Here is a 27,712-nt window from a genome sequence, read left to right as displayed (position 1 = left end):
TGGCCTTAGGACTGTTTCAGCTTGGGAAACTAATGTGATGGAAAAGCCAATCCCCTTCCCTTTGTCTAGGGAAGAACATGGCTATTAGCATGGGAACGGGACCTGCTTTCATCAGCAGGCAGCCTTCAGATCCACCTGAGAGGTATGTTTAGGCTTGGATGATCTGATCTTGCTGATTTCCCGTGGTAAGGCCTCTGAGGAAAAATAAAATTCTCAGCCTTTAGAGCTAAGATGTTGATGATTTGGATCAGATCTCTTTGCTTTCAGACCTTTTAAAAAGCAGATGTGTCACTATGAGGCTGGAAACCTGGTGTTTTAAGTTTAGGAGCCTGTGCTCTGTAGAAGGCAACCTGAAGTAGTTGTGTGGTCTTATCTTGAGATCCACAGAGGCAACTATTAGTTATATGGCAAAGTGTCTCAGCTCCTCATTTCTAGTGCTTGGCCTGTGATTGACTGCAGAATGTAGAACAGAGCAAAACCATTTGAAGCAAAACTAATAAAAAGCTAAGAACCTTATCAATTTAACCTGAGATTTCCAACTGCTGTATGTATGCTACAGACCTCTCTCTTACAGAGTTGATGCCAGAATCAAATCAATGTGTTGTATGTTAGCCTGTATTAGAGGCTATAAACCTGGATTCATATTATTCCCTCTTACAATATATGCATACAGTGATTCTGTAGACTATCCTTTATCAGCCTCATAATAACAGATAACAGGATTTCTGGTCACTTACATCGGGTGGAGGGCAACTACTGTTCTGCTGTAATGAAAACTTCTTTGTGTTGCTGACATATCCTTTTTATTTCAGCATGGCAGTTTGCTTGTGAGAAATGTCTTGAAAAATGAATGCAGCATAACTGTAGGAAGACTGCTAACTCAGTAGTGATGCAGAATGGTCCAGATACATTGAGTAAAAGATTTAGCTATATGTGCCGGGTGTGTTTATAATTTTTAAAATTTTATTTCATGAACTAATGAAGCCTAGTTTCTGACCTTTCACTCAATTCTCTGGCTCCAGCTCATGTTCTGTCAAAGCTTTCAAAAGGTAAGTCAGAGAACATAGTGCAAGTAATTTTCAATTTCACGTTGTGCTGAGTGATTAGGTTTTTCCTTAGTGAGGTCAGTAGGCTTGTTTTCGTCCTTGTCCAGATGCTAATTTTATGAACTCTGGAGGATAGTATTTAGTCTGAGGTTTGAACTGCTTTCTCAAACATCATTGAAGCTGGATGATGATTTGGAAAGTTATTGTGGGAAGCCAAACAGACAGCTGGACTATGTAGCATCATGTTTCTAGGAAATCAGTTGAGAAGTGTGAGAGAGAGATAATTACATCTTTTCCCTTAAAAAGTTGTTAAAAGTTAATACTACATTGATAGCATATCTTTGGAATTAAGCATTATTGTCAAGTATAGTTGCAGTGGACTTGTTGTGAACATGTGAAATAAGGTAAAGACAGAGAGTGCTGACGTCAACTTGGTTTGGCAACAGGAATAATAACCGTGCCAGCTTCTGCTTGTTCTGCTTGTTGTTTTGTTTGTGTTTTGTTGTGCCCCCCCCAAAATGTTAGTGTTTCAGATTAGCTTTGTTTCCTCTGGGTAGATGGTTACATCCTGAAAATGGTCATTAGCAGCAATTCTAAGAGCTTGCCTTGTTAATGATCTTATGTTAATGTCACAGGGACACTTGTCTCTATAGCTGAAGGATTATCAACTAACAAAGTTGTTGAAGGCTCTCACAAGCCTTGGGAGGAATGTGTGGTTACATAGGCTCCTGCAGTGGGGCAGATTCCAACTTGGGAACAGTTTGTATTTCTCCATGAAAATATGACTGTATCTGTTACCTGTCTGCCATGTGCATAGGGGTGTTTGGGGTACATCCATTCTCAACTGCATAAGAAATAGTTCAGACTTCCTGCTTGAAGACTCCAAATGAACAGTGACATTAAATTAATTTGTTGTGTAGATGCTGACTCCAGAGTTAAGAACTATTTGTACTGTGTGTTTTGCAACTTAGGATTTTACCAAAGTCTGTGAAAGAGCTAAGTAAGTTTCCTAAGTCCTTTCTCAGTCTTTGCTCAATAAAAGATTGTTTGGACTAAATGGGAGGAGATTGCTTCTGGAATTAGTTAGTGAACTGGCACATGTGCCTTTTAATGCAGTGCAGTTAATAAGTGGTATAGGCTTTTAGTGCCAGTGCTTTTTTTTGAAATTGCTCAGCACACACAACAGGCAACTGAGCAGGCTAGCACGTGACAGATCAGTGTTTTGGGCAGCATCTCAACACAGGAACCTTTGATGTGCCAAAACTATGAACCAGTTCACCGTAATACTTATTTCAAAGTCTGTAGGAATGACAGCTTTAAAACCCTTAATAGGACGAAGAGTATAGGTTGCTGCATTTCTGTCTGGGCGCTAGCATGTTAGGCAAAGAGAGGTACTATTGCAAATGGCCACAACAGGCTTCAGTGCTATAAACTTACTCATCCCAGTTCCAGTGGTTGACACTGACCAAACAGCTACATCCTCACGCCAGAGGCCTAGTAGTCACCTTCTGTGAATGTTAATTCAGATTTGCTGTATGGATTTGGGTCAGTGTTTTATTGGAGTAAAATGTTGAATGCTGCAAGCAGAAAGCAGCTATGGGCCCCAAACTCCCACCTATTTCTAACAGTGAGGTTAGCAAGTTTCTGGAGAGATTGATGATTTCCTGGAAAAACTAAAAATGGGCTCAGGGAATGAGTCCACTTTTAGTCCAGTACTCCTGTTGACTGGAAAAAATCGCCTGACCTGGAGACCCTGAGAGCTGCAAGCTTTCCTAAAGCTTCTTTCCTAAATGCCACTGTTGCCTCTGTAGAGATTTATAGCAGAATCTTAGCACTAATGGGAGGAATTCAAACCAATAACAGTATTTTGTTGTCCGATGTCAAATTAAAGGGGCTAAAAGTTTTTTATTATGAGCACACCCTTGGGCTGCTGTTTATGTAGCAGGATTTATCTGCTGTGCAACACCTCTATACTGGAAGTATGAAGCAACTGAATTATTTTTTTTGCAAGTCCCAAACCACAACGTTAAAAGGCAAACCTGTGAGATACACAACTCTTTTGGCAGGTGTGTCAGTTTTGATTACCTGTGATGGTACATCAAGTTAAAAAAATAAACTAGAAATGTCCTGTAAGAAAAGCTCTTGCAGCAGTGGCATTATAGTTTATACCATGATAGCCTAAGGACAAGGGAAGAAATTAGTTTCATTCAGCAGATAGTTGAGAAAGTCACAGACAGGCTTTCAGATAGAGAAGAACAGAAGGATCCCACACAACACTCCTTTGCTTAAAATGTAAAAATGATCCTGGTTATCCTGCATTTTTTAACTGAAACAGACTCTTCTGAAAGCCTCTTTTTGAAATAAGAGTCTTCTCTGCTACTGTGCAGTCAGTACCACACCTATTTTTTCGTTCACAATTTGGCCATTAGAAGAAGAGATGAAATGGGCTATCATTAAATTTATGAAATGGAAATTTTAACCCTTTTAATACCTGTCTGAGTTCAAAACAGGTTTCACTTTAACCTAGTACTGTATATAGCACTCTTCAAGACTGCTGAAGTGTTTTTATAACAACAGTGGAGTATAATCTTTTTTCAGACTGGATTAACCCTGGTGTAAACAGAGGAAGGTTCTGGTTTGCACTGCAGACAGGTGGTTTGGTAGGATAGCATTTGTGTAGGTCTGTAATTTAGCCACAGTCCAAAGTCCTCTTTCTTAACTCTTAGGAATGAAACTGAATAGGACCAATTTTTAAAAGACGGTTTCCACTTAAACAGTGCTATTCTGTTAGTGATGATAGGTAAGAGGACAGACCAGTAAGTACATCATCTGAGAGGGATGAGAGGTGAGAGCAGTATTTGTAGTTACCTCTCTTCTCCTTTATTTATTTCTTCCTCTGCTGTGACAGCTAAAAAGTTGCCTTTATTTTTTACCAACATTTATGTCCCAGGGAACTAGGACAGCTGTAGGCCAGACTGGCTGGTTTTGGAACTTCTGTTAAAAAAATCCTTGACTTATCAGCTTGGCCCTCCACACTCCACATCAAAGGAAAACAAGTACTTGCATGATTCTCGTTACTAACAACATGTTTTCTGTCTACAAGCTACTTGTCTTGGCAAGGTGATGAAGAGAAGTAGCTTCCAGATAACCTGCATCAAATTTCTGTGGTGCTAAAGGAGTAAGGTTTTCCTTGGGCTATTTCCCATTTTTTTAAAATTAAACAGAATTTTGAGAAGTGAAGGGAGAGTGCTGTTCTGGCTTTATGGCTTTTTCTACCCATCTCATCTCCTTGTTTTGGGCCACCTTTACTTTGCAGAGGTGTTATTTCATCCCTAGAGTCCAGTTGTTAACTTGGTTAGAGGTTTGTGGTTTGTTTCTGTTTGTCTCCTGTAGCTTATGCAGGAGCTTCATTTAAAATGTTTTACAGGAAGGGTGTTGACAACTGTTGTGTACCAAGCAACTGATAATTATATGGTGCAGCTGTTCTCCCCAGCATGGGGTAAGAAGGAAGAGGAACTCCCAGTACTGAGTGCTTAGCACTGACATTCTTTTTTCTGAATAGAATTTGGGCTGAAGGATTAAAACTTTGCATCTCTGTAAAGAGAGCTGGGATGGATACTCACATAGACATTTGGATCTTGAGCAGAAGAGATCAACGGTAAGCTGTTTTTACAGGGTTTAATTTCTTGTAAGGAATGTCCTTGGGAGTAAATATATATAATAAATATATTTAATATATAATAATAAATATATTATATATAATAAATAAATATAATGCGTAACATTTCTCATGAAGTCTTGAACAAAGCAATTGCCTGAATTAAAGTTGGGGGGTTTTTTCCTTAATTTTATTGTGGTTGTCAGCACCAAAACCGTTATTAGCAAGTGGAAGTCTGATTTCTTCCTTTAACATGATAGTGATAGTGCAGCTTGGAGGAGATGCATTTTGTTCCCCTGTTCCAAAGGACTCAGTTCCAGTAAACCATTCACTGTGGTAGAGTCCAAACCTACACACAGGTTGAAGGTGTATGGAAACCACTTGGGTAAGGTCAGACATACAGAGGCCTTTACTCTAGATGCCCCAAGGTAAATGAGTAACTGTTCTCTGTTAATCACAGACTGATGGACAGATGTGCTATGTTGGAAAGAGGCACAGGAATGGGAGAGAAGATGCTGAGCCTTGGAATCTTAAGGCGTTTGCATTTTCTCTCATCAAAAAAATGTGCACCTTGATACCATTTTTATTTTTCCTCCTCAGAACTTACTGTTTTCAGACAGCGACCTTAGGCAACACTGTATAAATCTCTTCAGTTTAAAACATTGCTGTTCCTTTGGAAAGTGATACAGTTTCCAGAGCTAAGAAACAAGGTAGTGAAGAAGAGGTGATTATCAAGCATGATAGGATGAAGGACTAGAGTACGTGCAGGAGGCAAAAGTAAACTCATAAAGTAAATCAAATTCATCCTCTGATTTTCCATCTGTTCCCAGAAAATCTAATGAGTCATGTCCATACTTCTTCCAATAACTTGAGCTGGCTCCTTCCACTTCTACTATTTTCTGCACTGCTTGCATGTTGAACATGATAGTTTAATAATTATGACCATGCCTATTCTAGTTTAATGATGCTGAGACTTTCAAGAGCACTGCAATTTCTTAGCAGGTCACAGAAAAAACTTCCTGAGAGATAAGATGCCAAGTTTGTGTTGTCTGTGTTTCTGACAGTCACATTCTAAAGTCCACATTTGTTTCATTTCCATTGTGAAGCTATTCGACCTGGAGGACTCTGTTATCCAGTGGAAGTTGGGACATATGTTGTTTCATTGAGCAGGTTCAAGCTGAGTTAAACAAAGGTGCCAAAGTCTGCTTCAAGAGCGTGTTTAGAGTCTGGATTCATGAACAGATGGCAACTCTGAATGAGGCAACTGTGGTTTTCTTCCTTGGTCTGCTATTGGCCTGCTGTGTGACCTTGGACAAATGACTTGCTCTTACCTTTCTTGCTTTTACCTGATGTTCCCAAAGCAGCCAAGGAGACAAATATTTTACACAAGAGACAGTGGGATTTGTTTTGGTAAGAATTTTGTGGCTATATCGTACAGCAGAGAGAAGGGCCATTTGAAAATCAGGTCTTTCACTGTTATAATAAAGTAGCCTTTATAATTGGATTTCTTTTTGGTATATTAGACTGATAAAGACACCAAACATAATTTAATTACTTTAATGCCCTTTAAAGTATTATAAAGAAGGAAAATTCTTCTTGGGTTGTACAGCTCATTATCCTTGCAGGTGTAAGCTTCTTACCTCATAGCTTTTTCTAGTGCTTTGAGCTAGCAATTTACCGGTTTCTGCAGTGTCACCAAATGTGGCTGATTTCAGGGGCAGTGTGCTTCCATTGTGTATGCAGGAGTCGAAGGAGTCCTAACATGTAATGTAAAGCATGTAGAATACTGATGACATTCCACTGTAATCCCTAAAGAAAATCTTGATTTGACACTATCTTTAAGGTACCTTGTCTTGCAACAAAAATGCTTAGGCTGACAAGCTCTCTGCTAAAACATCTTGTCCCTTGTGATGGAGGAAAAGAATAGAATGAGCTGCTAAAGAACACGGTGGATCTCTGTAGTACACACCACAAGGGATGCATGTTTTAACTGCTTTAGTGTCCTGAGAGCAGAAGAATTTAGGAAAACCAAATTTATACTTGCAGAATCCTTGGAAATTTTGCATTCCATCCTGACTGCATATCTAGGCAGCTTTTCTCTCTTCTGTGAGGGATTTGGAGGAGGCAGAGCTTTGCTTCTGCTTTTTGCTTTAGACAATCTTGGGTCCTGCTGTGTGCTGCTTTACAAGATAAAATCATCCAAATGCAAGTGCCAGGTCACTTTCTTAGGCAGAATTGCAGATAAAGTTATTAATAATCCATCTTTTACCAGTAAAACTGGAGCATGAGCTGGGAAAAGCCCATGTAATCCAGCCCTCCCATTCAAACAGATAGGTTTGCTGTGGAGCCAGTCTTCAAAATTCTCATGGCTGGCTGCTTTCCATCAAGACACTCTGCAGAATCCGCGTGGGATGATGGATGAGAGTCTGCTACGATGACCTCATTAACTGATGCCCACTTTTCCAGATACTGTCTTCTGCATCATACTGTAAACTAACATGGCAACAAAACAGAATTTACTGTATAAAAAAAAGCCTGGAGAGAGAGCTGTGCCAGTCATCGCTAATATAGTTTCTGCTTTTCAAAATCTGGCATAATGCTGTTCTCATCTAGGAACTACTTAGGATTAAAAATGGACCATAGCTTGAGATCTTTTAAGAGAAATTGAGGTGGGTATAAGGAGTTCATTTGTGCTGCAGTAGAAAGCTTCACAGGGTAATAGGGAGTAGATATGATTTATTAGATAGAGTTTAGCCTTGAGAATCTGAATTGAACTGGTTACAGCCTTTTAATGTAAAGCCTAGTGCCTCATGGCAAGCTATTCAATGCAATGAAAATAAAATATGGTGACTGGAAGGACACTGTATGTGTAAGGGTGTGGGGTGGAGGCCATGTAAGGCCATTTGAATTTATCTGTCATTTGCCTTGGATAGGTAAGATCAAGAATAGCTTCTGGGAAACTAGCAAGGAGGAATGGGAAAGACACGGTAATTTCTGGTGGTTTCAGCAGGGCCCATTGTTTGATACATTGTAACAGCATTGTGTAAAAATTGTTTCGCATTCTAACCAGCATGTTTGTACTCAATGTTGAGTTTCAGGTGCTACATACTGTCACGGTCCACACAGTGGACTCGTGATGGTTCGTTAACTATGATCTCGAAGTGCAAAAATCAAGGTGACCACGCCAAGGGGGTTATGCTTCAATTAAACAGCACAATTTTATTGTTTGCCCGTAAAGCGGCTTGCGACAGGTAGAAAGACAGAAAGTGAGTAAAAGGTAAAGTAAAAAAGGAGAAGGAAAGAGTATTACAGCTACCACCATGGGTCCAAGGAATCCCTATGGTCTCAGGTCCAGGCAGCGTCCCACTGGTCCTTCCAATCATCATGATCCTTGGTGGGGAAGATCTCCAAAGTTCAGTCGCTAGGGAGCCGTCTCTTATGCCAAGCAACACACCTCGCTCCTCCTCTGGCCCATGGATTGTTGCCAGTCTCCACCTTCTCGAGCCAGGTTACCAGCATGTCCAAAGAGGAGCGAGTGCCTGAGGTGTGGTTTGCCTTAGAGGCGGGTGGCTTCAGACCAGGAGGTGTGGTTTTGTATTATAATGATATTAGAGTGAAGAAAGTTCACCTGAAGTTTATGTTTTCTGGTTCATTGTTATGACCATGGTTGTGATCCATCTTCTGGACAGCGGTTATGCGGCCTTATTGTAGTTCCTTTCAGTCCCAGGTGGCAGGGAAAGGCATAGTACTCCTCGTACCGTGCAGTTCTCCTTCCCAGGGTGTAGCTGTTCCTTTCGGTCCCAGGTAGCAGGGAGCAGCATAGTACTCCTCGTACCGTGCAGTTCTCCTTCCCAGGGTCTTTGTGTCTTGTGTCCATGAGGACCACATTCCATCTCCAGGTCTCTGTTGGCAATGTTGAGACAATATCGTTCTCTTTGGACCAACTCTTACACATACTTAATGAAGGCCAGGAGGGCTTTCTCTCTGCCATGTTTGTGGCTAACCCACTTGCATTTCTGAACTGTTAGTTATATCTTTGTGTACTCAGTCAATGTCAATGGAATTGCCTTGTGTTTAAGAGGAGTAAGTCTGAAAAGAATAACTTTGAAGTTTCAGTGTGTGTGTATGAGGACACCAGTGGCTGCATTAAAACCATAAGGCCCCTACTGGGATTTGATAGAAAGTGTCAGGGTTTGGGGTTTTTTTTGTTTGTTCTGTAGAATTTAAGTCATGGGTGTTTAAGAATCTTAGGTCTCATAATCTGTTGCAGCAATATCACCTGCCATGGGAGGCACTTCTATACTATTGTATTAAAATTCAGTAGGCAAGTATTACTCTGTCTTTTTCATGAAGACCAATACAATATTTACATAATTATTCATTTCTGAAAACATCTTGCATCAGAGAGTCACACAACATTTTCCTTAGATGTATTAATGAAACCCTGTGTAACATAGAAGCATTACTTTGCTTCTGTTGAGACAGTAGAAGAAAAATGGGCAAAGGAGCATGCCCATTATCTAGTGAAGTGCTAGTGATGCGAGTGTGAAGGGATGTTAAGGATGGGATCTGTAGCTTCTAGCTGTAAGACTTGCACATCTGGACACATTACCTTAGGCTACCTTTATTTTCAGAAGATATAGATCAACATCTATAAGTTTGATGCGTCTGATATATTTCTGATATATGTCTAGGATGAGGTGAGTCATGTCATAGAAATATGTTTCTCTTCATTAACTATAATGGGAGTCTAGACAAGAGCCAAATGTGTCAAAATCTACAACAGAAATACTTACATTTGAACAAATGATTCCCTTCACAAAGATTTTAGTTGTAACCCCTCTGTATCTTGCCACTGTCCTACATCTCATACCAGAAGAAAAATACTCCCTGAGTTTATGTACTTTGCTTTGACAATAGCCCCCACAGCTTATCTGAAGGCTTTAACTTTTGCCATGTTCTCAGTCATGGCAGAGGCAGCTGCACTTTCTTCTGCTGGATTACTGTATGTATCTGCACTGGAGACACCAGTGTTCTGCATTATGGGAACATTGATTAGCTTGAGCTGGACCAGCATGCTGGCCAGTTTTCATGCTCTGAGGAATATAGTGTAGTAACACTTTGAGGACTGGTCTGGTCTGGTAACCACAAAGCCAGCACACTTCTGTGTTCTGAGTGTTCAGGGATGAAACATTGATGCTGGCTAGGTCAGGTGGCTTAGGTGATCAGACTGTGTTAAGAAGTATGAAATTGTCTTTCTGGCTGAAATTGTGTTGTCCCTGTAAATCATACAGGCAAAATTTGTTCAGTCCTCAGCCCTTTCAGAATTTAGCCCATTTTAGGCAATGTCAGTCCAGAGGTATAGTTGCCTTAGTCTCCCTTTTCCAGGTTTCCTACCCAGTAAGCTACTGATACATAACTCAGAGTTGCTGGTGTTGCTTCTTACGAACTTTGTTCATGCATTTATTTGATTTAATATGTGTGAGTGCTTATTATGCCATATAATCTGACATTTGGACCAGAAAGGTGGAGTTGCTGATTTGTGATTCGCAATTATTAGATTTCTAAGGCAGGGCCATTAATTGCTCTTAATACAGGCTTGTGCTCAGCAATGCATTAAATTAAGCTGATAGATATAGCATTATTGTGTTGTTAATTTTGCCCTGTCACTTGTAGATTGTAGATTGTGGGGTTTAAATATGTCCTGATCACTCTGTTTATATTGCTGCAGTAACACTATCATGCATTATTATTAAATTTAGCACAATCTGTATTAGTTTAAATGATCAATGCTAAGCTTCTTTTTAGACAGGTCGATCTTGTTCTATTAGTTAAACTAAAGGAATGAATATACAATAGTCCAGTATATTTAATCTGATGTGAAAGCTGTTTTTCAAGCATGTCTGGGACTCTTAAATTTCAGGATTTATTTTCAAAAGCGCTTGATGGGAAGTATGCACAAAAAATCATATCCACTAAAAGAGTATTTTTGCTGTGATTTTTCATGTCAAGAGGCCAAATCTTTGTTGGCCCTCTAAACTACTCTTTTACCACTTGGGTAGAAGGGGACAGAATTACCATTAGTGGGCCCGTTTAGTACAGTATTATAGAAAGGAGCCAATTGTGAGCCCATTTTCTGAAATGTTAGATCATAGAATGGTTTGGGTTGGAAGGGACTAAATCCTCATGAAGAATTGGCTCTTAAAGCTTCATAATTAGGAGATCCATAACATCGCGCTGCATCTCGTGGTTGACAGGTATAGTATTTCCAGAGGTGGTTTCTTCCTTAAACAAAAATAGTTAAAAGGGACTGTTACTACTTATCTTCCGTAGGGTCATCATAGTTTTCCTCTGAAACTGATGTACTGCACTATTAGCAGATATTTGTTTCAGATCTTTAAATATCAGTGAGTGTGTGTGTGTAGGATAGCAAAGAAGGACTGACAGTCTGCCAAAACTGTCATGGAAACTGGATTTCAAATTTGAACTCAAGTGGGAACATGTTTACCCACAAAAAGATTGGTGCTTTACTTTAAGAAGGTGTTAATCACAGAATGGTTTGGGTTGGAAGGGACCTTAAAGATTATCTAGTTCCATCCCCAGCTGTTGTGGGGGTAGAATTGAATTGTTGGGTGAGTTTAACTCTTTACAGAATAGTTTTTTTGCTGTTCAGTGCTTCATTTTACCTCCATCTTGAGGAAGCAAAACATGCCTCCATTCTTATTCTCTGCTTCGAGCAACTATAACTGAAATGAGAATTTGTCTTTATACTGAAAGCTTATTTCTTCTTAAGTTCTTTTTATGTGCATGCCAGTGTTTCAGCTCAAAACAGACAGTAGGCTAGCAGGAGGGTTGTTTCAGTTTTCAGGGATACTGAAGCCTGAAACAATGAGTTGATTCCTTATGTTCCCCATAGATGTCCCCTTTCCTCAGTCCTGCACAAAAAAAGAAAGTGCAGCTGAATCAACTCACTTGTTTGGATTGCTGCCTGCACTCTTGGAATCTGTTTCAGCAAAGTCTTATCTTTTAATGCTCATGTTAACAGTAGTACAGCAGCACATATCTGTACCCTAGACTAATTGTATTTGTCTGATAATGTCTTAGAAACTGAAACATTGTGAAGTCTTAACCAGACAAGGAGCATAATGCTTGACATAATGTTTCCTGCATTTTTTCAGTGAATCGATTCTGTAACATCTGCCTGATACTGGAATAAACTGTGCCATTAATCTAACAGTCCTTATGACAAAGGGATGTGACAGATCAGAAGTGAGCATATAAGGTTACCCCTTACCTTTTAGTAACCATATGTTGAAATCTCTTCTGTTCAAGGCACAGTTCAGGTACAGAGTATGCAGTTTCACAGTCTGGATACAGTGTCTCTGTGACACAGAAGAATTACAAGTCAGTATATCCAAAGACCACTGTCAACAAGCAAAAATTTTATGTGTCCAGGCTACTACAGATGATAACTGTTCTGTGAAGTTTTGCAGGGTATTATGTCATTTGGCTTAAGGGGTGTGGATAGGTACCTGTGTATTGGAAATTAAAGGTTATATTCTGCCTCCATGGGTGTGTGTCTTGGAAAACTGGAAGTGACATTAAATGTAGAAGCTTTGGAGGAAATCTACAGAATGTGAAGGGAACCTGTTGTATCTCTGCAGGCCAGAACAGCTATATTCTACATCTAGGTAACTCTCTGTAGATGTGATCTGCTTCACTAAATTACATTGGACTTTGAATATTACAGTTTGCATGGGGCCTATGCAATTTCAGAAGCACCCTTACATTTTTATGATATTCTCAAGACTTATCAATATGTTTATAATAAAGTAAATTTCAGTTAGGCCTTTAGAGAGATCTGGAGGGACTTCTGAAAGTTAACCATTATCTTGTGTTAAATTGGCATGACCATTTTACTGCTGTAAATTTAATGTAACTCCTGTTTAACTCCTGTTGAAATATATTTGAATCTGAATGTATTCTTGCATTGCAAGCTCTTTATTTTTCCATATTTGGAACATTTCAGCTTTGTCTGTTGTTTTGACTAGTTTGTTTTTTATTTTTAGTAAGTAGAGGAAATATAGCACCAGTGTTCATATTTGTTCTAAAATAAAGAGTTGGTAGCTGAAGAAAAAAATAGTAATCAAAATAGTGATGATGGTTAGCAGAACTTGGAAAATCCTGGTTTCCTGGCAGTAGTAAATTGTTCCATTGTAATTATACACACTTTTCATGCTAGTTTAAGCAGATGTATTGAAGAATGAATCACAGAATAGTGGATTTTATCTTGAATTCCTGAGTGTGCTAAATCAGTGTGGCTTTGACCTAAATGGAGCTAATCTTGTTTTATTTTAGAGCAGGCAGGTGCATAATTGGGTGATAGTCTGTGGTCTTACAGGCTGTACAGCTTTCAGTGAGTTGATCTTAACAGGAAGTGCACAAGAAGACTACTCCTCTAATTGCATGTGCTCCCACACATGCAATAATTTAATAATTGTATGTGTCTGCACGTGATGATATAAAAAGCAGGAAATGTAGAAGGTTTACACTATCTTTGTGTATTTGCCTGATTGTTTTCCACACTTGAACTTAGGGTTAGAAACTCAGTAGATGCAAAATGGGATGTAGCCAGCAGCCTTTGCTTTAAGTGCCTGATGTTGGCCTTCTAAATTGCTGTTTAGCTGACACTTTTAACCAAAGCCTCTTGCAATTCCTGGACATGACTGTAAGAAATATTAAGTAGAAGAGTGAAGAAGGGGAGAAAGAAAAAAAAGTGCAAGGAAAATTAAGATGATATTTTGGAACAAAGAGAGGACTAAGAGGGATAGAAATTCCATCTAGGGAAAAAACAAGAAGGGAAAATATTTCTGCATCTGTATCTGATTTTATAGCATTGCTGAGATGTGTGTTTTCAGTCTGTGAAACAGTATGGGATACTCCATCTATTAACTACCATCCAGTTTGTTGTAATTATAGTATCTACCAGATACACTGCCAGTGACTTGCACCTTGGTACTTCTTGGGTATTATTGGCCATTCCTAAAGAAATATCTATAGTCTTAAGTTTCAAGTCTTGCTGGAGCCAGAACAGTGGTCAGCAAGCCAGTGACTCCCTCAAAAAAACTGCTTGCTTAGAAACTCAGTTGTGTGGCTTGCTATCATGAGTTCTCACTCATTTTCCTAAAGGAAACTTGGACTTCTGTCCCTGCTGTATTAGGATAGGATTTCAGTTTTCTCAGTTAGTTGCGTGGGTGGCATGCTTTTCAGAGAGCAGATGTATTATTATTTAGGAGTACTCTTGGGATCTGTGGTGACTGCTGCCTCAAAAATTATGATGGCATCTGCCTCTCTAATATCAGCTATTATGTGTGATACAGCTGGGTATACTCAAATAAATTGAGACAGGATCAAAAGCATAATGTATGGAATGCATGGGTGGCAAAAGATGTGACTGTAATGGGATAAAGAATAGCAAGGTATCAATGGAATTTCCTAACCATTTATTCATGTAGCAACAAGATAAAAGCATCATAAGGGGCAGTAGGTCTAAGGCTGTTTTGGCTTAATGCCAGTTTAGGAATAAATTGCAAGTGCTAAAATTTGTGTAAACATAATCAGCATTCTCGGTACTGTTAAAGATTCTGTAACATTGTAATGGATAAACTAAAATGTTAAAATAAATACAATAAAGCTGTGTAGTAGAAGTGCTAAATATGTAGTGAAAAAAAATACCTCAACACCATTATCTTCTGGATGTGTTTCTGATAGGAAGCAGAAGAAGGAAAGAGATACAGGACATGGGCATGGAGACACTCAATGACATAACAGATAGGTTTGTGTTGATTATGATGTGAGCCAGGGTATGGCATCTTGGCTATGGTCTGAATGAAAAGCATGTTGCTGATCCAGGTGCTTCCCATTGCAATTGGCTTTTAGTGAGAGCTAAACTGTGCAGTGCCAGGATGTGGGGAACCACAACCACCCTAGTTCAAAGCAGTCTTTCAAATAACACCTTCCAGAGATTGTCAGCTGAGCTTTCCCTGTTTGCTGGCAAGAGGTAACCACTTGAGCTCTATCCTTGAATGTGCTGCAGGATATGTGAAGAGTTTTCAGCTGTCGTCCTGGTGAGCACAGTGCTCAGGTAATGGGGCTAATAGTTTGGAACTGGAGAGTAGGGAAGCCAAGCAGCTGGGGTCACTTTCTAAAGAAGGGAGCATTAACAAGGCAATTGGAAAAGGAATGCAAGCCTTCAGCCTCTGGAGGTGACTCCTGTCAAATGTTAAGGAAAGGTATCTCTACAAGGAGGATATTACATGTTGCCCAGGCAAGTGAACTGCAGTAGAGAAATATATCTGGTACTTGAGGGAATTGGCCATGAAAGAAATGGGTTGTTATGACCAGGACAATCCACCATCACCCACAGATCCTGATGAAGTCTTATGCACAGGACCCACGTGGCAGAAATTGGTACAGAGCGCACCATCATCGTATGCGAACTCATTGGCAACAATGGGTTGGAATTCCATTATTGGAATGCCACCCAGCAGTGAATGAAGTGGTTTGCCATGTCGAGGATATAAAGGTAGTGCCTCTACCTCCATCATCTCAGCTGTGGAGAGGCTGGTCCAACAACTTGATGAATATATATACCACTCTCCACCTGTATGGACCCACATCTCAGCTATCAGTTGTAGAGGCCCTTCTGTTGGGGAGGGAAAATATAAGAGATACCGTAGGATACCCTGTAATTTTACCTGTGGGACCACGGAGAGGATGTGAGGAGATGGGTTGGAAAACCTACCTCAACTCTGGAGGCATGGGTGTGTGAATGACAAGGAAAAACAATCACAAATAAGGAGTCTTCCAGGAAGGTTGCTACTCCAGTCTCCAGAGGGCAGTTTTCCAAACAGAGTGATAGGTCTGACTTTACTCTCAATCCTGTGAAAAGGAATTCTAGTCCATTCTGGTAAGACATAAGTGAGCATCCACTTCACACCACTTGCCATCCTGTTGGGGAATCCTGCAACCAGGATTAGAGGGACCCTGCCTCCAGCCAGATGGAGGACAGGGATAACCAGGCTTACTGGCCTGTGCAGATCCAATGGCCTGGCACATCAGACCCACAGGAGTATAAAGCTCTAGTAGATACAGGTGCACAGTGTACTCTAATGCCAACAAGCTGTGAAGGGGCAGAACCAATTAGTATTTCTGGAGTGACAGGGGGATCGCAACAGCTAACTGTATTGGCTGCTGAAACAAGCTTGACTGGGAATGAGTGGCAAAAACATCCCATTGTGACTGGCCCAGAGGCTCCGTGCATCCTTGGCACCCCCTATACATAACAGCAGGTCATTTCGACAAAATTATAAGGTTGAACTTGATAAAGCTGCAGGGTAGTGATGAAAATAGTTCTCCAGAGAAAAATCTCTTCCATCATCAAGTCAGTTTAGTCCTGGAAGTTAAGAACAACTTATAAATCAGCACAGCAAATGATTTATTTCTCTGAATTTTGAAAGCGCATATCATACAAGTAGACACATAAGACTGCACCATCAGCTGCAGAGGCAATGCCTTGTGACTGCATGCTGCTGAAGCACATTATGCTGTGCCAAGTTGCAGGCTACAAGTACACCAGACCATTGACCTACAAAATCATCATCTCTCTGTTCTGTGAAATCTTTTGTATTCTTCAAACGACACACATACAAATACCTTGACTATAATTATGGCTCCTCGGTACGAGTTTGAAAACATTCATAATCAACTGTAGTTGCTGCCACTCTCCCTATCTGCCATATTGAGCATTTAGATCAAAACAAAAGGAAACAAAGATTTCTTCTGTTGTTACATACGCTTAGCTTTTCTGATAACCATGCAGAGCAGTGGTTTGAAGTAAATTGATTGGGTCCTACAGCTGCTGGAACTCCATTTCAGGACAAGGTTTTAGATTTGTGATATAAATAATTGAAAGATATTTGCAGTTAAATTATCACCTTTTTTTTTCATATTCCTCTATTTGTAAAGAACTATGTGTTTTGCCTTGTCTTGATGAGCTCTACTTTATAAAAACAAGTGAATCCTGTCTCCCCTCTGTTAATAGTGGAGCTACCTTCACTGTTCTGCTGGAGTGTTTAGTACCTATAGCAGTCCTGCTCAGTTTTGAATTATTAACTGAGGGGCTGCATAGGTCAAGCTCAATTACTGACTCCCACATGATTTTAGGCAAGTTTTTGTCTCAGCAACATTGAGTTAAGGGTAATTTTTTGTAGCTGAGAATCACAATGCACATGTTGAGAGTTATCAGTGTTTGTTAGAAAGGGAGCAACACACCAGTTTGAAGATGCCATAGCCTTCTTGCAGATCCTTGCTTTGGAAAACATACCTGAAATCCTGAACTTCTTAGGACAGTTGCTGAGGCACTGTGTCAGCAACCTGTTTCTGCCCTATCCACTCTCTACAGATGAACTTAAGCTTTGGTAGGAGAAGCCAGACTAAGGCTAAAGGGTCTGAATAGATGTCAGCTGACCTTCTTAGATCTCATTTTTAGCAGCTATGCTTGCAGGAAGTCCTGTTTTCTCCGTGGGGTGTTGGTTATTTGTTCCTGCCAGCATAGTGTATGTAACATGACTCTGTATCTCTGTTCATTTGCATGCTTTCCCTGGACAAGAAAATGTGTGGTTTTAATTGAAGTGTCACTGAGATGGAACATATCATTTAGACTTTTTTCTTAAAGCAGAACACATACATGGTTTCCTAAAGCTAAGATTTAGACCAAAAATAACACTGAGTTTGACCACTGCATGCAGAGTAGGGCGTTTGAAGTTCTAGGGGATAAACTGCTGGCTTCTAGCAGATAAGGCATTATATTGCTTTGTACAGAAATACCTGCCTTCTGGTTGATTTGTACACAAAGCAGAAGAGTAAGGCCCTGACACGTGCTTTGAGACCACATTTTTGTGTGCATATTTCGCTGTTCCCTCACATGACCTGACTGGCATTTTTTCAACAGACTTCAGTGGACTTAATTTTAGGCTTGTGGATGTCCTGAGAGTACAGGAGTGAGCAAGAAATCATATTTTAACTCTCTCACAGTCTACACAATTCTGCCAGTACTTTTAAAAACCACAATGTAGATTTAGAAGTGAATTAAGTTGAACAGAACAATGAGACTTGTGAAGTTCAACCACGGTTTAACAAGGAGCTCTTACTGTCTTACCAGGACAGTGTTTGGAGTGTAAAAGTAAAATTATAGCTCTGTTGAAGCATAGTCAAAATTTCATCTTTGAAACAGGTTGGAGTCAGAAATGAAACAAAATGGAAGAAATGTGTGTTATAGGGAGTCACCACGTAATTTAATTTCTATGTCCTCCTTTAAGGCCATTAAAATTTTCTTACTCCTTTCATCTGTCCTCTGTATATTGCTTTTAAAGGAATGAAAGATAACAGTTCTGTTGCAGCAAATTCTACAATAAGCATGCTACAAAAGTGTAAGAACCATACATTTATGGAGAGGATTCCATCCACAGAGACAAAGATTTTGGCAGAGGCAGGGTTAGTGAGTTGGTTCTGTCTACTTCTACCCCAGTAAGCAGACTGATCGAACCACCCAATCCACCAGTATGGCAACAGTTTACAAGAATGGTAATTTTAACAGCAGCTGGCAAAACAAGGCACAGGGACTCATAAAGGCTTTGGTTTATTAGTGGTGGAAGGATGTAGCAGGTCACAAGGGATAGGTAACTGAAAGCAGAGGCTGTGTACTTGCAGAGAATGTGTTAGTGACTGTGTTTGCACGTATGTTAGCTACAGCTCAGACCAGTAAAAGCCTGTGAACCAGGGAGAGAACTGGAAGAACCTGGGTGTGCAACAAAAAAACAGCATTCAAAGGGACTGTCAGAACTGCATGCTTCACTGTCACCTGTCAATCCGGCAAGCTTTAGCCTTGGTAGTTGCCTGAACTAAAGGGAGTTCCCCACCTGCTTTAAAAGTTTGGGAAGCCTGAAATGCTTGTGGCAAACACTGCGATTCACTGAAGTGGCTGTGCCTGAAAAGGCATTCCCATGGGTTTCGTTTGTATTCCATCTATCTCATCCTCTGCCTTCCACACAGACCTTTCCTTATGCTGTGCTCTTTTTCCCCTGTGCTGTGTGGCCAAGCAGGGGGTCAAAGAAATTGATTGGGATGAAAAATTGGTGGTTTGTTTAATTATTGTAGTTTACATCTTGGTCTTGTACAGCTCCCTGCAGGGGGATGTATAAACCTGGGGCAGGTATCATAGGGCAGATGGCAAGAAGGCATGAACATGAAAGGGGAGGAGGTGAGGCAAGACTGACTTTTCAGAAAAAAAAATCATAGGTATGCATACATACCCCTGTATCACTGTCAGTCTGTAGAGGGTCAAGACCTGAAGTTCCTGGATGATGGAAGAACAGAGGCTGAACTTCAGTGTAATCTAAACCATGCATTTTTTACAGTTTCTTTACTGTAGGTCTGAGAGATACCCATTTCAGTTCACCTTAAACTGTGTGCTACAGTAAGGCCACGTTCCCATCCAATCCATCCTAGATTGCCATGGATGCTGTCACATTATAAACTTACAGTGAAGAAATAAGAGCCAGGGTATGCTCAGGATCTTCAAGGTAGTCAGTGTACCTTCCCAGAACTTCAGATGAGGAGAGGCGAGTCCTTTGTTTAAACACAAACTATTATCCACATGTTGAAAAGCGTGCTTCGTTTGGGTTAATAAACAGCATTTACACCTAAGAGTTGAGCAATCATATCTGATTCTGCTGCTGTCAAACAGCTGATATAGTTCATCATAGAAATGACTGCTGGTTTAAGTTGACTTCTAATTGTTTTGTATAAACAATCTTCCTAAAAGGAAGGAGGGACTTCTCCTTTTTGTAGACTGTGTAGAAGAGAATGTTGAAAGAAGTGGAATTAAATCGTTGTAGATAAATCATAGGGGAACAACTATAACAATATCATTAATAGCATTTGTCTAAAAAGGACTGCAAATACCATGTTTTATCCCCTGACGCCCCCCAAGCCTTTGTTATGCAGTCACAACAAAGGGATCAATGCTGTTCTTCAGCCCTTTGTTATTTTTCAGTTTTATTTCTATGAAAAGCTATGTATTTTGGCAGAATCATAAAACATCTTTTTATTCCCTTTGTCAAATGCTGCTATAATATTAGCATAGCTTAGAGATTTTCAGGCAGAAGTTGGTCCAATTAGTTACTGTTTGTCACATGTTACTCACCAATGTTCATTTTTATAGCACACGGTTTTATGGACAATTACCTGTTGTATTTTGCTTTCCCTTTTCAATCTTTTACCTTAGAAATGGGGTAGAGTTGTTATCAGTCTAAATAAGGAAAGTATCAAAGGTAATTTATATTTACTCCAATGAGCCTTGACCTTTTGATTATGAAAATAGTATTTATGCTGTTTTCTTTTACAGATTTATGTGATCTTTTACAGTTGTGGCTTTTATTCATTTCATGAAATCACTTGCTGCCATACATTTTTTTTCCCCATACATGGACAAAACAAAGGCTAGTTATTGCATGTCAAAATAATGGATGTTGCTGTATGTGGGAAGTTTCTAACTATGAGAAGGATTCTTCCCAGTCAGCACTTTCTACCTGAGTACCTTGAGGCTGCAGTGCTGTTATTGTGGATATCAACAGGTTAGCTTAAGGTAAACCTAGTGGCTTTAGAGGAAAGGAAAGAACTTGGAGAAAGGAATCTTGCCTTGGGGAGGATTTTAATTCAAATTCTGATCTTTTTCCTAAAGCTTCTGGGACTTCTGCCACAATAAACAAAAGCAAATTCTTGTCTTGAGCATCAGTAAGCTTCCTTTCACTGGATGCTTTCATTTACTGTTGTTATTTTGTGTATTAATTGGCATGCTCTAGCTTTCATCCAAGTAACACAGAAACCATGGACAGATGCTGCAGCAGGACATTGTTGTCCTTAATAGTGATGGTTCTACCTGAAAGCTTTCACTGTAGAAGCTATGGAGAAGTTATCCAAGCCAGCACCTGGGAAACTGAGACTTTGTGTACACATATCTGTGCATACTTCTTCTAAGTTTCAGAGTAATAGTCAGACATCCTTATTCTGGGAGCTTAGTCCTTATGGAACTGGAAGATTGTGAAGGTTAGGATGGAATGTAGAAAAAGATGCACTGACCTTCAGAACCTTGTTCCTATGTTCCTGTATGCTGCTTTTAAGAGACATTTTCTCAGTAACCTAAATTTGCTTTGATCCTTTTTCCTTCCCTTTCAGTTCTGGCACAACCATAAGGCAAATCTTAATCTCCTTGTTTACATTATACGTTAGTAAGAGGAGGGGGTTTTGCCCCTGAAGAATGTCTTCTCATATAAAGAAGTTTTCACTATGGATACAAATCTTTTTTTCCTTGTGATTTCAGGTAAAACTTAGCTGAGCTGCACAAATTTAAGTATGTAAATAAGATACATGGAATATTATTGTTCCTATTTACTGATTTTTACTTTGTAAATAGGAAAGATGCTTTCAGATTTCAGGACAGACTTTCATTACCGAATAATTCTTCATACTTTAGTTGTACAGAGAACCTGTTCGTTGTATAGTATAATGCTGGCGTTCAAACAAGAGCCTGGAAGTAGAAAAAGTGCTCAATCGGAAAGGAGTATGGTATGTGTCTATGCCTCCATATAATGTGTTTCCTGCCCCAGTTGTCTGATGTAGCCATAGTAAAATGGCCTCTTGCATGGATAGTGAAGCATGAAGCCAAACATGAGAAGTCTACAAAATGTTGGACCTTAAAGGGATTTGAATCTAATGTGTGCTTTCCTACAGGCTTCTGGGTTTGGATCAGACTACACAAGTGCTCAAAATGGAGGTTTGTATTTTGGAAGGAAAAATGTAAAAAATCAGTTGATGCAGGAGTTGGTTTTCAGACAGTGTCTCGCTGGATAGACATCTTACTGTATGATTGATGCTTGAAAAGTCATGTTGCTTCACTTTTTTGATTAATAAAATGGGAATTACACCACCTACCTTCCAAGCAGACCTCTAAAGCTTGCGTAATGCTCACTAGAGTGCTGTGATGAAAGGTATGTGTTTATAAATTGTGTCATTTAACATTCTTACTACCTGTGTTTTAATAAAAATATATATGATGAAATGATATAGTATGTTTTTAACTCAGCAGTGACGCAGAGATGATGGTGGTCACAGTGTGTGGTTTGTTGAGGGTGGGTTTTTTTAGTGGTATCTGCACGGCTAGGACTGTGTTATTATATCCTTATGTTGATTTAGTATACCTCATATTTAGACTTGAGTTGCTGTCTCTGTATGTCCATGTTTCTACCTAAGGCTAGGGACAGCATTGCCTACTGTGGTACTGATGCCGTGGATTAACTCTGTGAGGGTCTGGTTCTCTATTCTGAGATCATCTCCAAATCTGCAGTTACTGTCCTCAGCCATGGCTCTGCCAGCAAGGAAATTCACCCAAGTGCATTACTCATGCCGTGGAATAGCATGGAAATAGCAGTAAAACTGTTGGTGACTGTCACACATCTTCAGAAATATATTGCTATGAAAAGGAAGAAGAGAAGCTGAGTCGTTGGAAGGAGTTATCTGAGCTGCCATATCAGGACAGACATATATTAAGTATCTAGTTCAGAAGATCATCCAGATTATCCAAAACACTGGCTTTGTATACCATCAAACCAAACACCATGAGCCACAATGACATTCTTTATGCCTCATTGTATGGTTAGGACCTGTCATGAAAGATCAGAAGCCAGCTTCTATTGCCTTTGGTACAGGTATAAGTCAGGATCAGTTCCGCTGGCATTACTGTGACAGGAGAGGAGACTGCAAAATATCTGTTGGCAATAGTTAAAATTAATTTTACATAGAAGGAGGATGGGTGCTACTGTACCACAGATTTCAAGGTGTTATGATCCAGTCTAACCAATACCACAACATTATTCACTATGTTTCATCTCTGAAATAACTCTTCCACCACCAACTGAGATAATGAAACTGGGACCATTTCTCATTCTTATCAGATGAAAATTGTCACGGAAGTGAAAGCGGTGGCTGGCAAGCCAAGTTACATTCTCAATGCTTTAAAAATCAGGAGGTTTTGCTCACCGTTTTTTGTTGAGGCTGTCTGATGAATTTTCCTTTCATTAGTGCTATCTGATTTTGAAGCATCGGCTTTGCTTTCCACATCCAACACTACAAAGTTTTAATTGACAGTATGTGATCTGGGATGGAATGACAAACCTCTCATCACTGATTGTTGATTCAAACACAGTGCAGCAACCTGGTGGAAATCTAATGGTGCCTAAGTTCCTGGAGTGGCTTAGTGATTCATTCCAAAGCAGGGGAGTGGCCATCCTACTATTAACTACCACCACTTTATTGCCTAAGCAGTAAAGATGCTTTTAGAGCCCACAGACTTTGGCTAGAGCTTTCCCATTAGCTTCAGTCTCTGAAGGATCCGCACCTAAAGTGTGTTTAATCTCTGCTGAAAATCAGGTGAGCCTGTTCTTTTGTCTCTTGTGAGTAAAGTCAAAGCTTCTTTATTCCAGGGAAGTAATTCTGATGTTGTTTGTAACTGTTTAGAAGAGCCTAACCAAGCTGTTGCTTGAGTTGGGGCAGCTTGAGTAAAGGGCAGCTCTGTAACCTGCAGGAAAGCAATCTGTTTCAGAAGTGAGGGGGTAAGTCTCAAAATTATTGTTTATTCCTTTGTTCAATTCTGTTAGCTTTTGAGTGAAGACAAGGGTTAATTAGACAGCAAATACCCTCAGGAACCAGGATGCCAAAAAATATTTGAGAGGGATGATTAATTATAGTATTTCTGTGAAAATCAGGTCACACTTCTATTTTGCGTTCTTGTACATGAAAATGCATGAGAAAGCAAGTCTATGCATCCCCTGGCTTTGCACAGTCTTCAGTCCCATTTTAAGAGAGAAAAATACCAGCTCTTAGCACAGCTAAGTCTCTAAGAGAAGTTAAACAGTGAGTTTGACTTCTACAGTCCTGCTTTGCAAAGATAGTATGTAGTTTTGTGTTGTGTAAAGTATGGAAAGATGAAAGGGAAGAGCCTGGGCTTTTATTGCAAGGTGTGGAACAGAAGACTCTCCGGACAGGAAATGTACAGGAAGTATTTGTTTATTCTGATTCTGCTTTGGTGGATTAAAGAACAGTTTCATCTGACCTCATAATAGAGTAATCTTCTGGATTAATCTTTGGGTTGAATTTGACTCTGATGTATGTGTGCTTCCACAGTCACCACATGACTCCTGGTACACAGAAGACTTGAGATGATGAGTTCTTTGCTGGATATTTTGGTTGCTTTTTCTCGCATTAATTGGTTTTTGCAGATTTACTGAATGTATGGAGAAAAAGTGGGAGAGAGTATGTATTTTGTTTGCATATTTAGTAGAAAATAGCATATAAAATACTGTGTCTTCTGTTTTACTTAGAAAGTATTTAACATCAGTGAGTACTGTGCTTCAAAATATGTCTTTTAAAGATGTTTTGTTTGGTGCTAAGCATGTTGCTTTAAATAAGAACTTCTTGCATTTTCTGGTGAATATTTACAGGTGAGGAAGGCAGTCAAAGGAGCCACATAAGAGTGCCAGGTATATTAAAGTGGGAAAAAAGTAGTTACCTCAGCTGTAAAACTCTGAAGTTAACATCGTTATTATTGCAAACTGGGACATTGGCTCCATGCCATCTCTGAGTGTGTCAATCACAAAAGCCTGTGCAGCATACTCACCTGTTCTTTGAAAGGCTTTGAAATAAACAGCTGACTTCCACAGAGCATTTGAGAGTAGAGGTTATGGGTCTTAGCAGCAAACAATAAACTAGGACAAAGCTGTCTCTTTAATGATTTCCTGTGGCAATGACACTTAAGTAAATTGTTCCAAGGTTAGTTTTGTTTAAAGTCTTCTTTCCGCAACCTTTATCAGGTTTCAGGATCTCTGTATTTGAACATTACTCCAAGGGACATGTCAGATACAGTAGTCTCCCTAGAATTCATTGTTGAACTTCTTCTATTTTGCTGGCACAGAAAGAATAACTGTTTATAAACTCATGACTGGAGTATCCCTCCATCATGCCATCAGCAAAAGGAAAAACAAACCCTTCTCTGCTGGTTTTGTTTAGCTGCTGCTTGCTGGCAAATTGGTTGGATGCTAATCTTTCAGCTGTTTGGGAGAGGATTTTTTTATGGCACATTCTATTGTGTGGGAGCAGGGTCTAGCACACCTGACTTCTCTTTTCTTAGGTATGTGTTGCTTTCTGGTGGGGCTTAAGAAAAAAGAAACATGTTTTCCTCTTCCTTTCTGCGCCTCAGCAAAGCTTTACCAACTGCCTTCAGAAGAATTCAGCGCTTTCCAGAAACAGCCTAGTAAAATTTTCATGGACATGATTTCTGTTAAGGGAAGCCATGGAGCACACATAATTCCATGATGCGAATTTATCAGCCACTGTTAGGGTAGGATTTTTGTAGTACTGTGCAAATTTAAAACATGTTGTGTTACTTATTTGAAATAACTCACAGCATGAAATATTTGTTCCCTGTCTTTAATCATAAAAACTTCAGTACTAAACCAAAGTCTAATTGAGACAGCCCCTATCTACCATATCACCTACTAATTGCCTACATTTACTGATGGTAATACTCTTCTGCACGTTCTTGTATATAAAAATAAACAAGGCCTTATTGCAGTAATTTATTTTTTTTCTCTCAAACTGGCTGTTAAAACCATTCATTGTTAACAGCGTCGTTTAGAAGAAACAATGTATGCTTTTCCTTCTGTAAGAAGGTATGCCAAGTATCCCCCTGTAGAGATGAATAGAGCTGTAAAGAAAGTGGCAGTTTCACCACTACTTTCTAATCATTCTACACAATCCAACAGAAAATTAGGACCACTACTGAATTCCTGAAAGTGGGTCAAGAAAAGTAGAAATCTCTGTGCAGTTCTGTGGGAACCAGGAATTAGTCCTGTGCAATACTGTAGTTTTCACTCTAACTAGTTTCTATGAGGTTTGCAAAATCAAATAGCTCATTAATTAAAAAAAGATAACAAATACAGAAAAGTCTTGCACAGAGATTTTTTTTTCCTATAGAAAAGAGCACTGAAGCTATGGTGAATGCTTAGAGTCACTTAAGAGCAGTTAGATAAGACTTCTAAATTGTCATATTTTGTGTACTATATTTATTTATACATTATGTATGGTATGCAACCACTGTAAAAATGCAGCAAAATGAAAAGGTTGATTTTAAAAATGATCTAACAATGGGAAGATCATACAAGATTTATTGAATTCCTGTCTTTATGATAACTTAAGAGCCTCTATTTGGGTAGATGATTAAAAAGGACACTTAAGTTAATTCCTTAATACTTTAAAAAATTAGGCACTTTTTTTTATTTTAAATGTTCATCACGTTAGGGGTTGACCAATTTTTAAGGCTAGCTATTTGCTTTTCAGCTCACAATTAGTGGAAAATGATGGTAAAATGGTAATAAAACTGACAGGGCCAGACTAGAGTTCACCACTAACGTGTATTGTTTCCCTATCCTTAGGGACATGAAGCCTTTTGGGAAGGCTTTCAAGAGGAAGAGTTAGTACACTGCTCTGAAGTTGATACGAGCTTCTCTGAGGAAAACATCAGGGCCTGAAGGATCTGTGATAGGGAGCAGTTGTTTTCAGATACCTGCATTAAATCTCAGCCTTGCTTTTCTGCCACCTGCTGCAGAACAGAAGATTAGCAGACATGTCCATAGCACTCAAGCAAGTCTTTAATAAGGATAAGACTTTCCGCCCAAAACGCAAGTTTGAACCTGGAACCCAGAGGTTTGAACTTCACAAACGAGCGCAGGCCTCTCTGAACTCAGGGGTGGACTTGAAAGCGGCCGTGCAGTTGCCCAGTGGAGAAGACCAAAATGACTGGGTGGCTGTCCATGTTGTTGACTTCTTCAATAGGATCAACCTCATTTATGGAACTGTCTGTGAGTTCTGCACAGAGAGGACCTGCCCAGTGATGTCTGGAGGCCCTAAGTATGAGTACCGATGGCAGGATGACATGAAGTACAAGAAGCCCACAGCATTGTCAGCACCCCAATATATGAATCTTCTCATGGACTGGATCGAGGTGCAGATCAACAATGAAGATATATTTCCTACCAGTGTAGGTAAGTGCAAGGAAGAAGTCCTAAAGCATAAGCTGCCTTTGATTCTGTGTACTAAGAATGGTCTTTTCCTACCATCATTTTTAGAGATTATGAAGTTTGAGCCTTTGAACAGGAGCTGGGGGAGAGGACAGTGTCTTTCAGGAATAGCCTGAAATGTATGAATTGTTAGCTGTGGCTGCTAGATGTTGTGCTTTTTGTTAGCCTAAAATGTTTTCATTCTAGCCATTTGCCCCTGGTAAACCTCTCACGTTGATCATGTCAGCATTGCATTAGTAGCTTGTTGAAAGCTAATCAAGTTTGTGTTGCCGTGCTGTTTGCCCAGCCACTTAGGCAGATACAGAATGGATGGAAAGCAAAGCCTAATTACATTGGTATCATCCTCTCAATATGTGTACATCTGTGTGCAGTGCAAGGCAGTAGAGACGAACTTAGTGAATTTTGCCCTCCCTGCCTCTTGATTTCCCATTCAAAACTGATGAATTGGGAAGTGAATTATTCTCCAAGTTTCTGTTTCTAAGACTGTATATAACTAACAAGCTTTGCTATGGTTTAACCAGACAGCCCAAATGAGAGAGCTGTTAAGTGCAGCACAATATTCCTTTTATAATACTACCAGCTTTCCTGAAGAGTGGGGCCAGTAAGTGAAATTATCTTTGCTGGTATAGTTTCTTCTGGGTAAGGACAACTTTGCAAGAGTGCATTGTGTAGTGTAGACAGCCTAAATCTTTATCTGTGGCTGCAGGTAATAAAAAAAAAAGACAGGATGTTATATCTCTGAAGATGTCAGTGTAATT

At 39.7% G+C, this 27,712-nt stretch overlaps 1 protein-coding gene across 5 annotated transcripts in view; it reads left to right on the top strand.

Moving 5' to 3' along the window:
* The window catches only part of MOB3B (MOB kinase activator 3B), a 107,625-nt gene that overhangs the window by 18,793 nt on the left and 61,120 nt on the right, over positions 1-27,712 (top strand). For all 5 annotated transcript variants that reach the window (XM_027784587.2, XM_027784585.2, XM_027784589.2 and 2 more), the window contains one exon: positions 26,310-26,918. In XM_027784587.2, coding sequence (XP_027640388.1) covers positions 26,501-26,918 — 418 coding nt within the window. In that variant the 5' untranslated portion in view covers positions 26,310-26,500. The remainder of the gene's footprint in view (positions 1-26,309; positions 26,919-27,712) is intronic.

Source organism: Falco peregrinus, chromosome Z (genome assembly GCF_023634155.1).
Source record: "Falco peregrinus isolate bFalPer1 chromosome Z, bFalPer1.pri, whole genome shotgun sequence".
Classification (NCBI taxonomy): domain Eukaryota; kingdom Metazoa; phylum Chordata; class Aves; order Falconiformes; family Falconidae; genus Falco; species Falco peregrinus.
The sequence above is the reverse complement of the archived record's forward strand: the minus strand, read 5'-3'. Positions and strand labels throughout refer to the sequence as shown.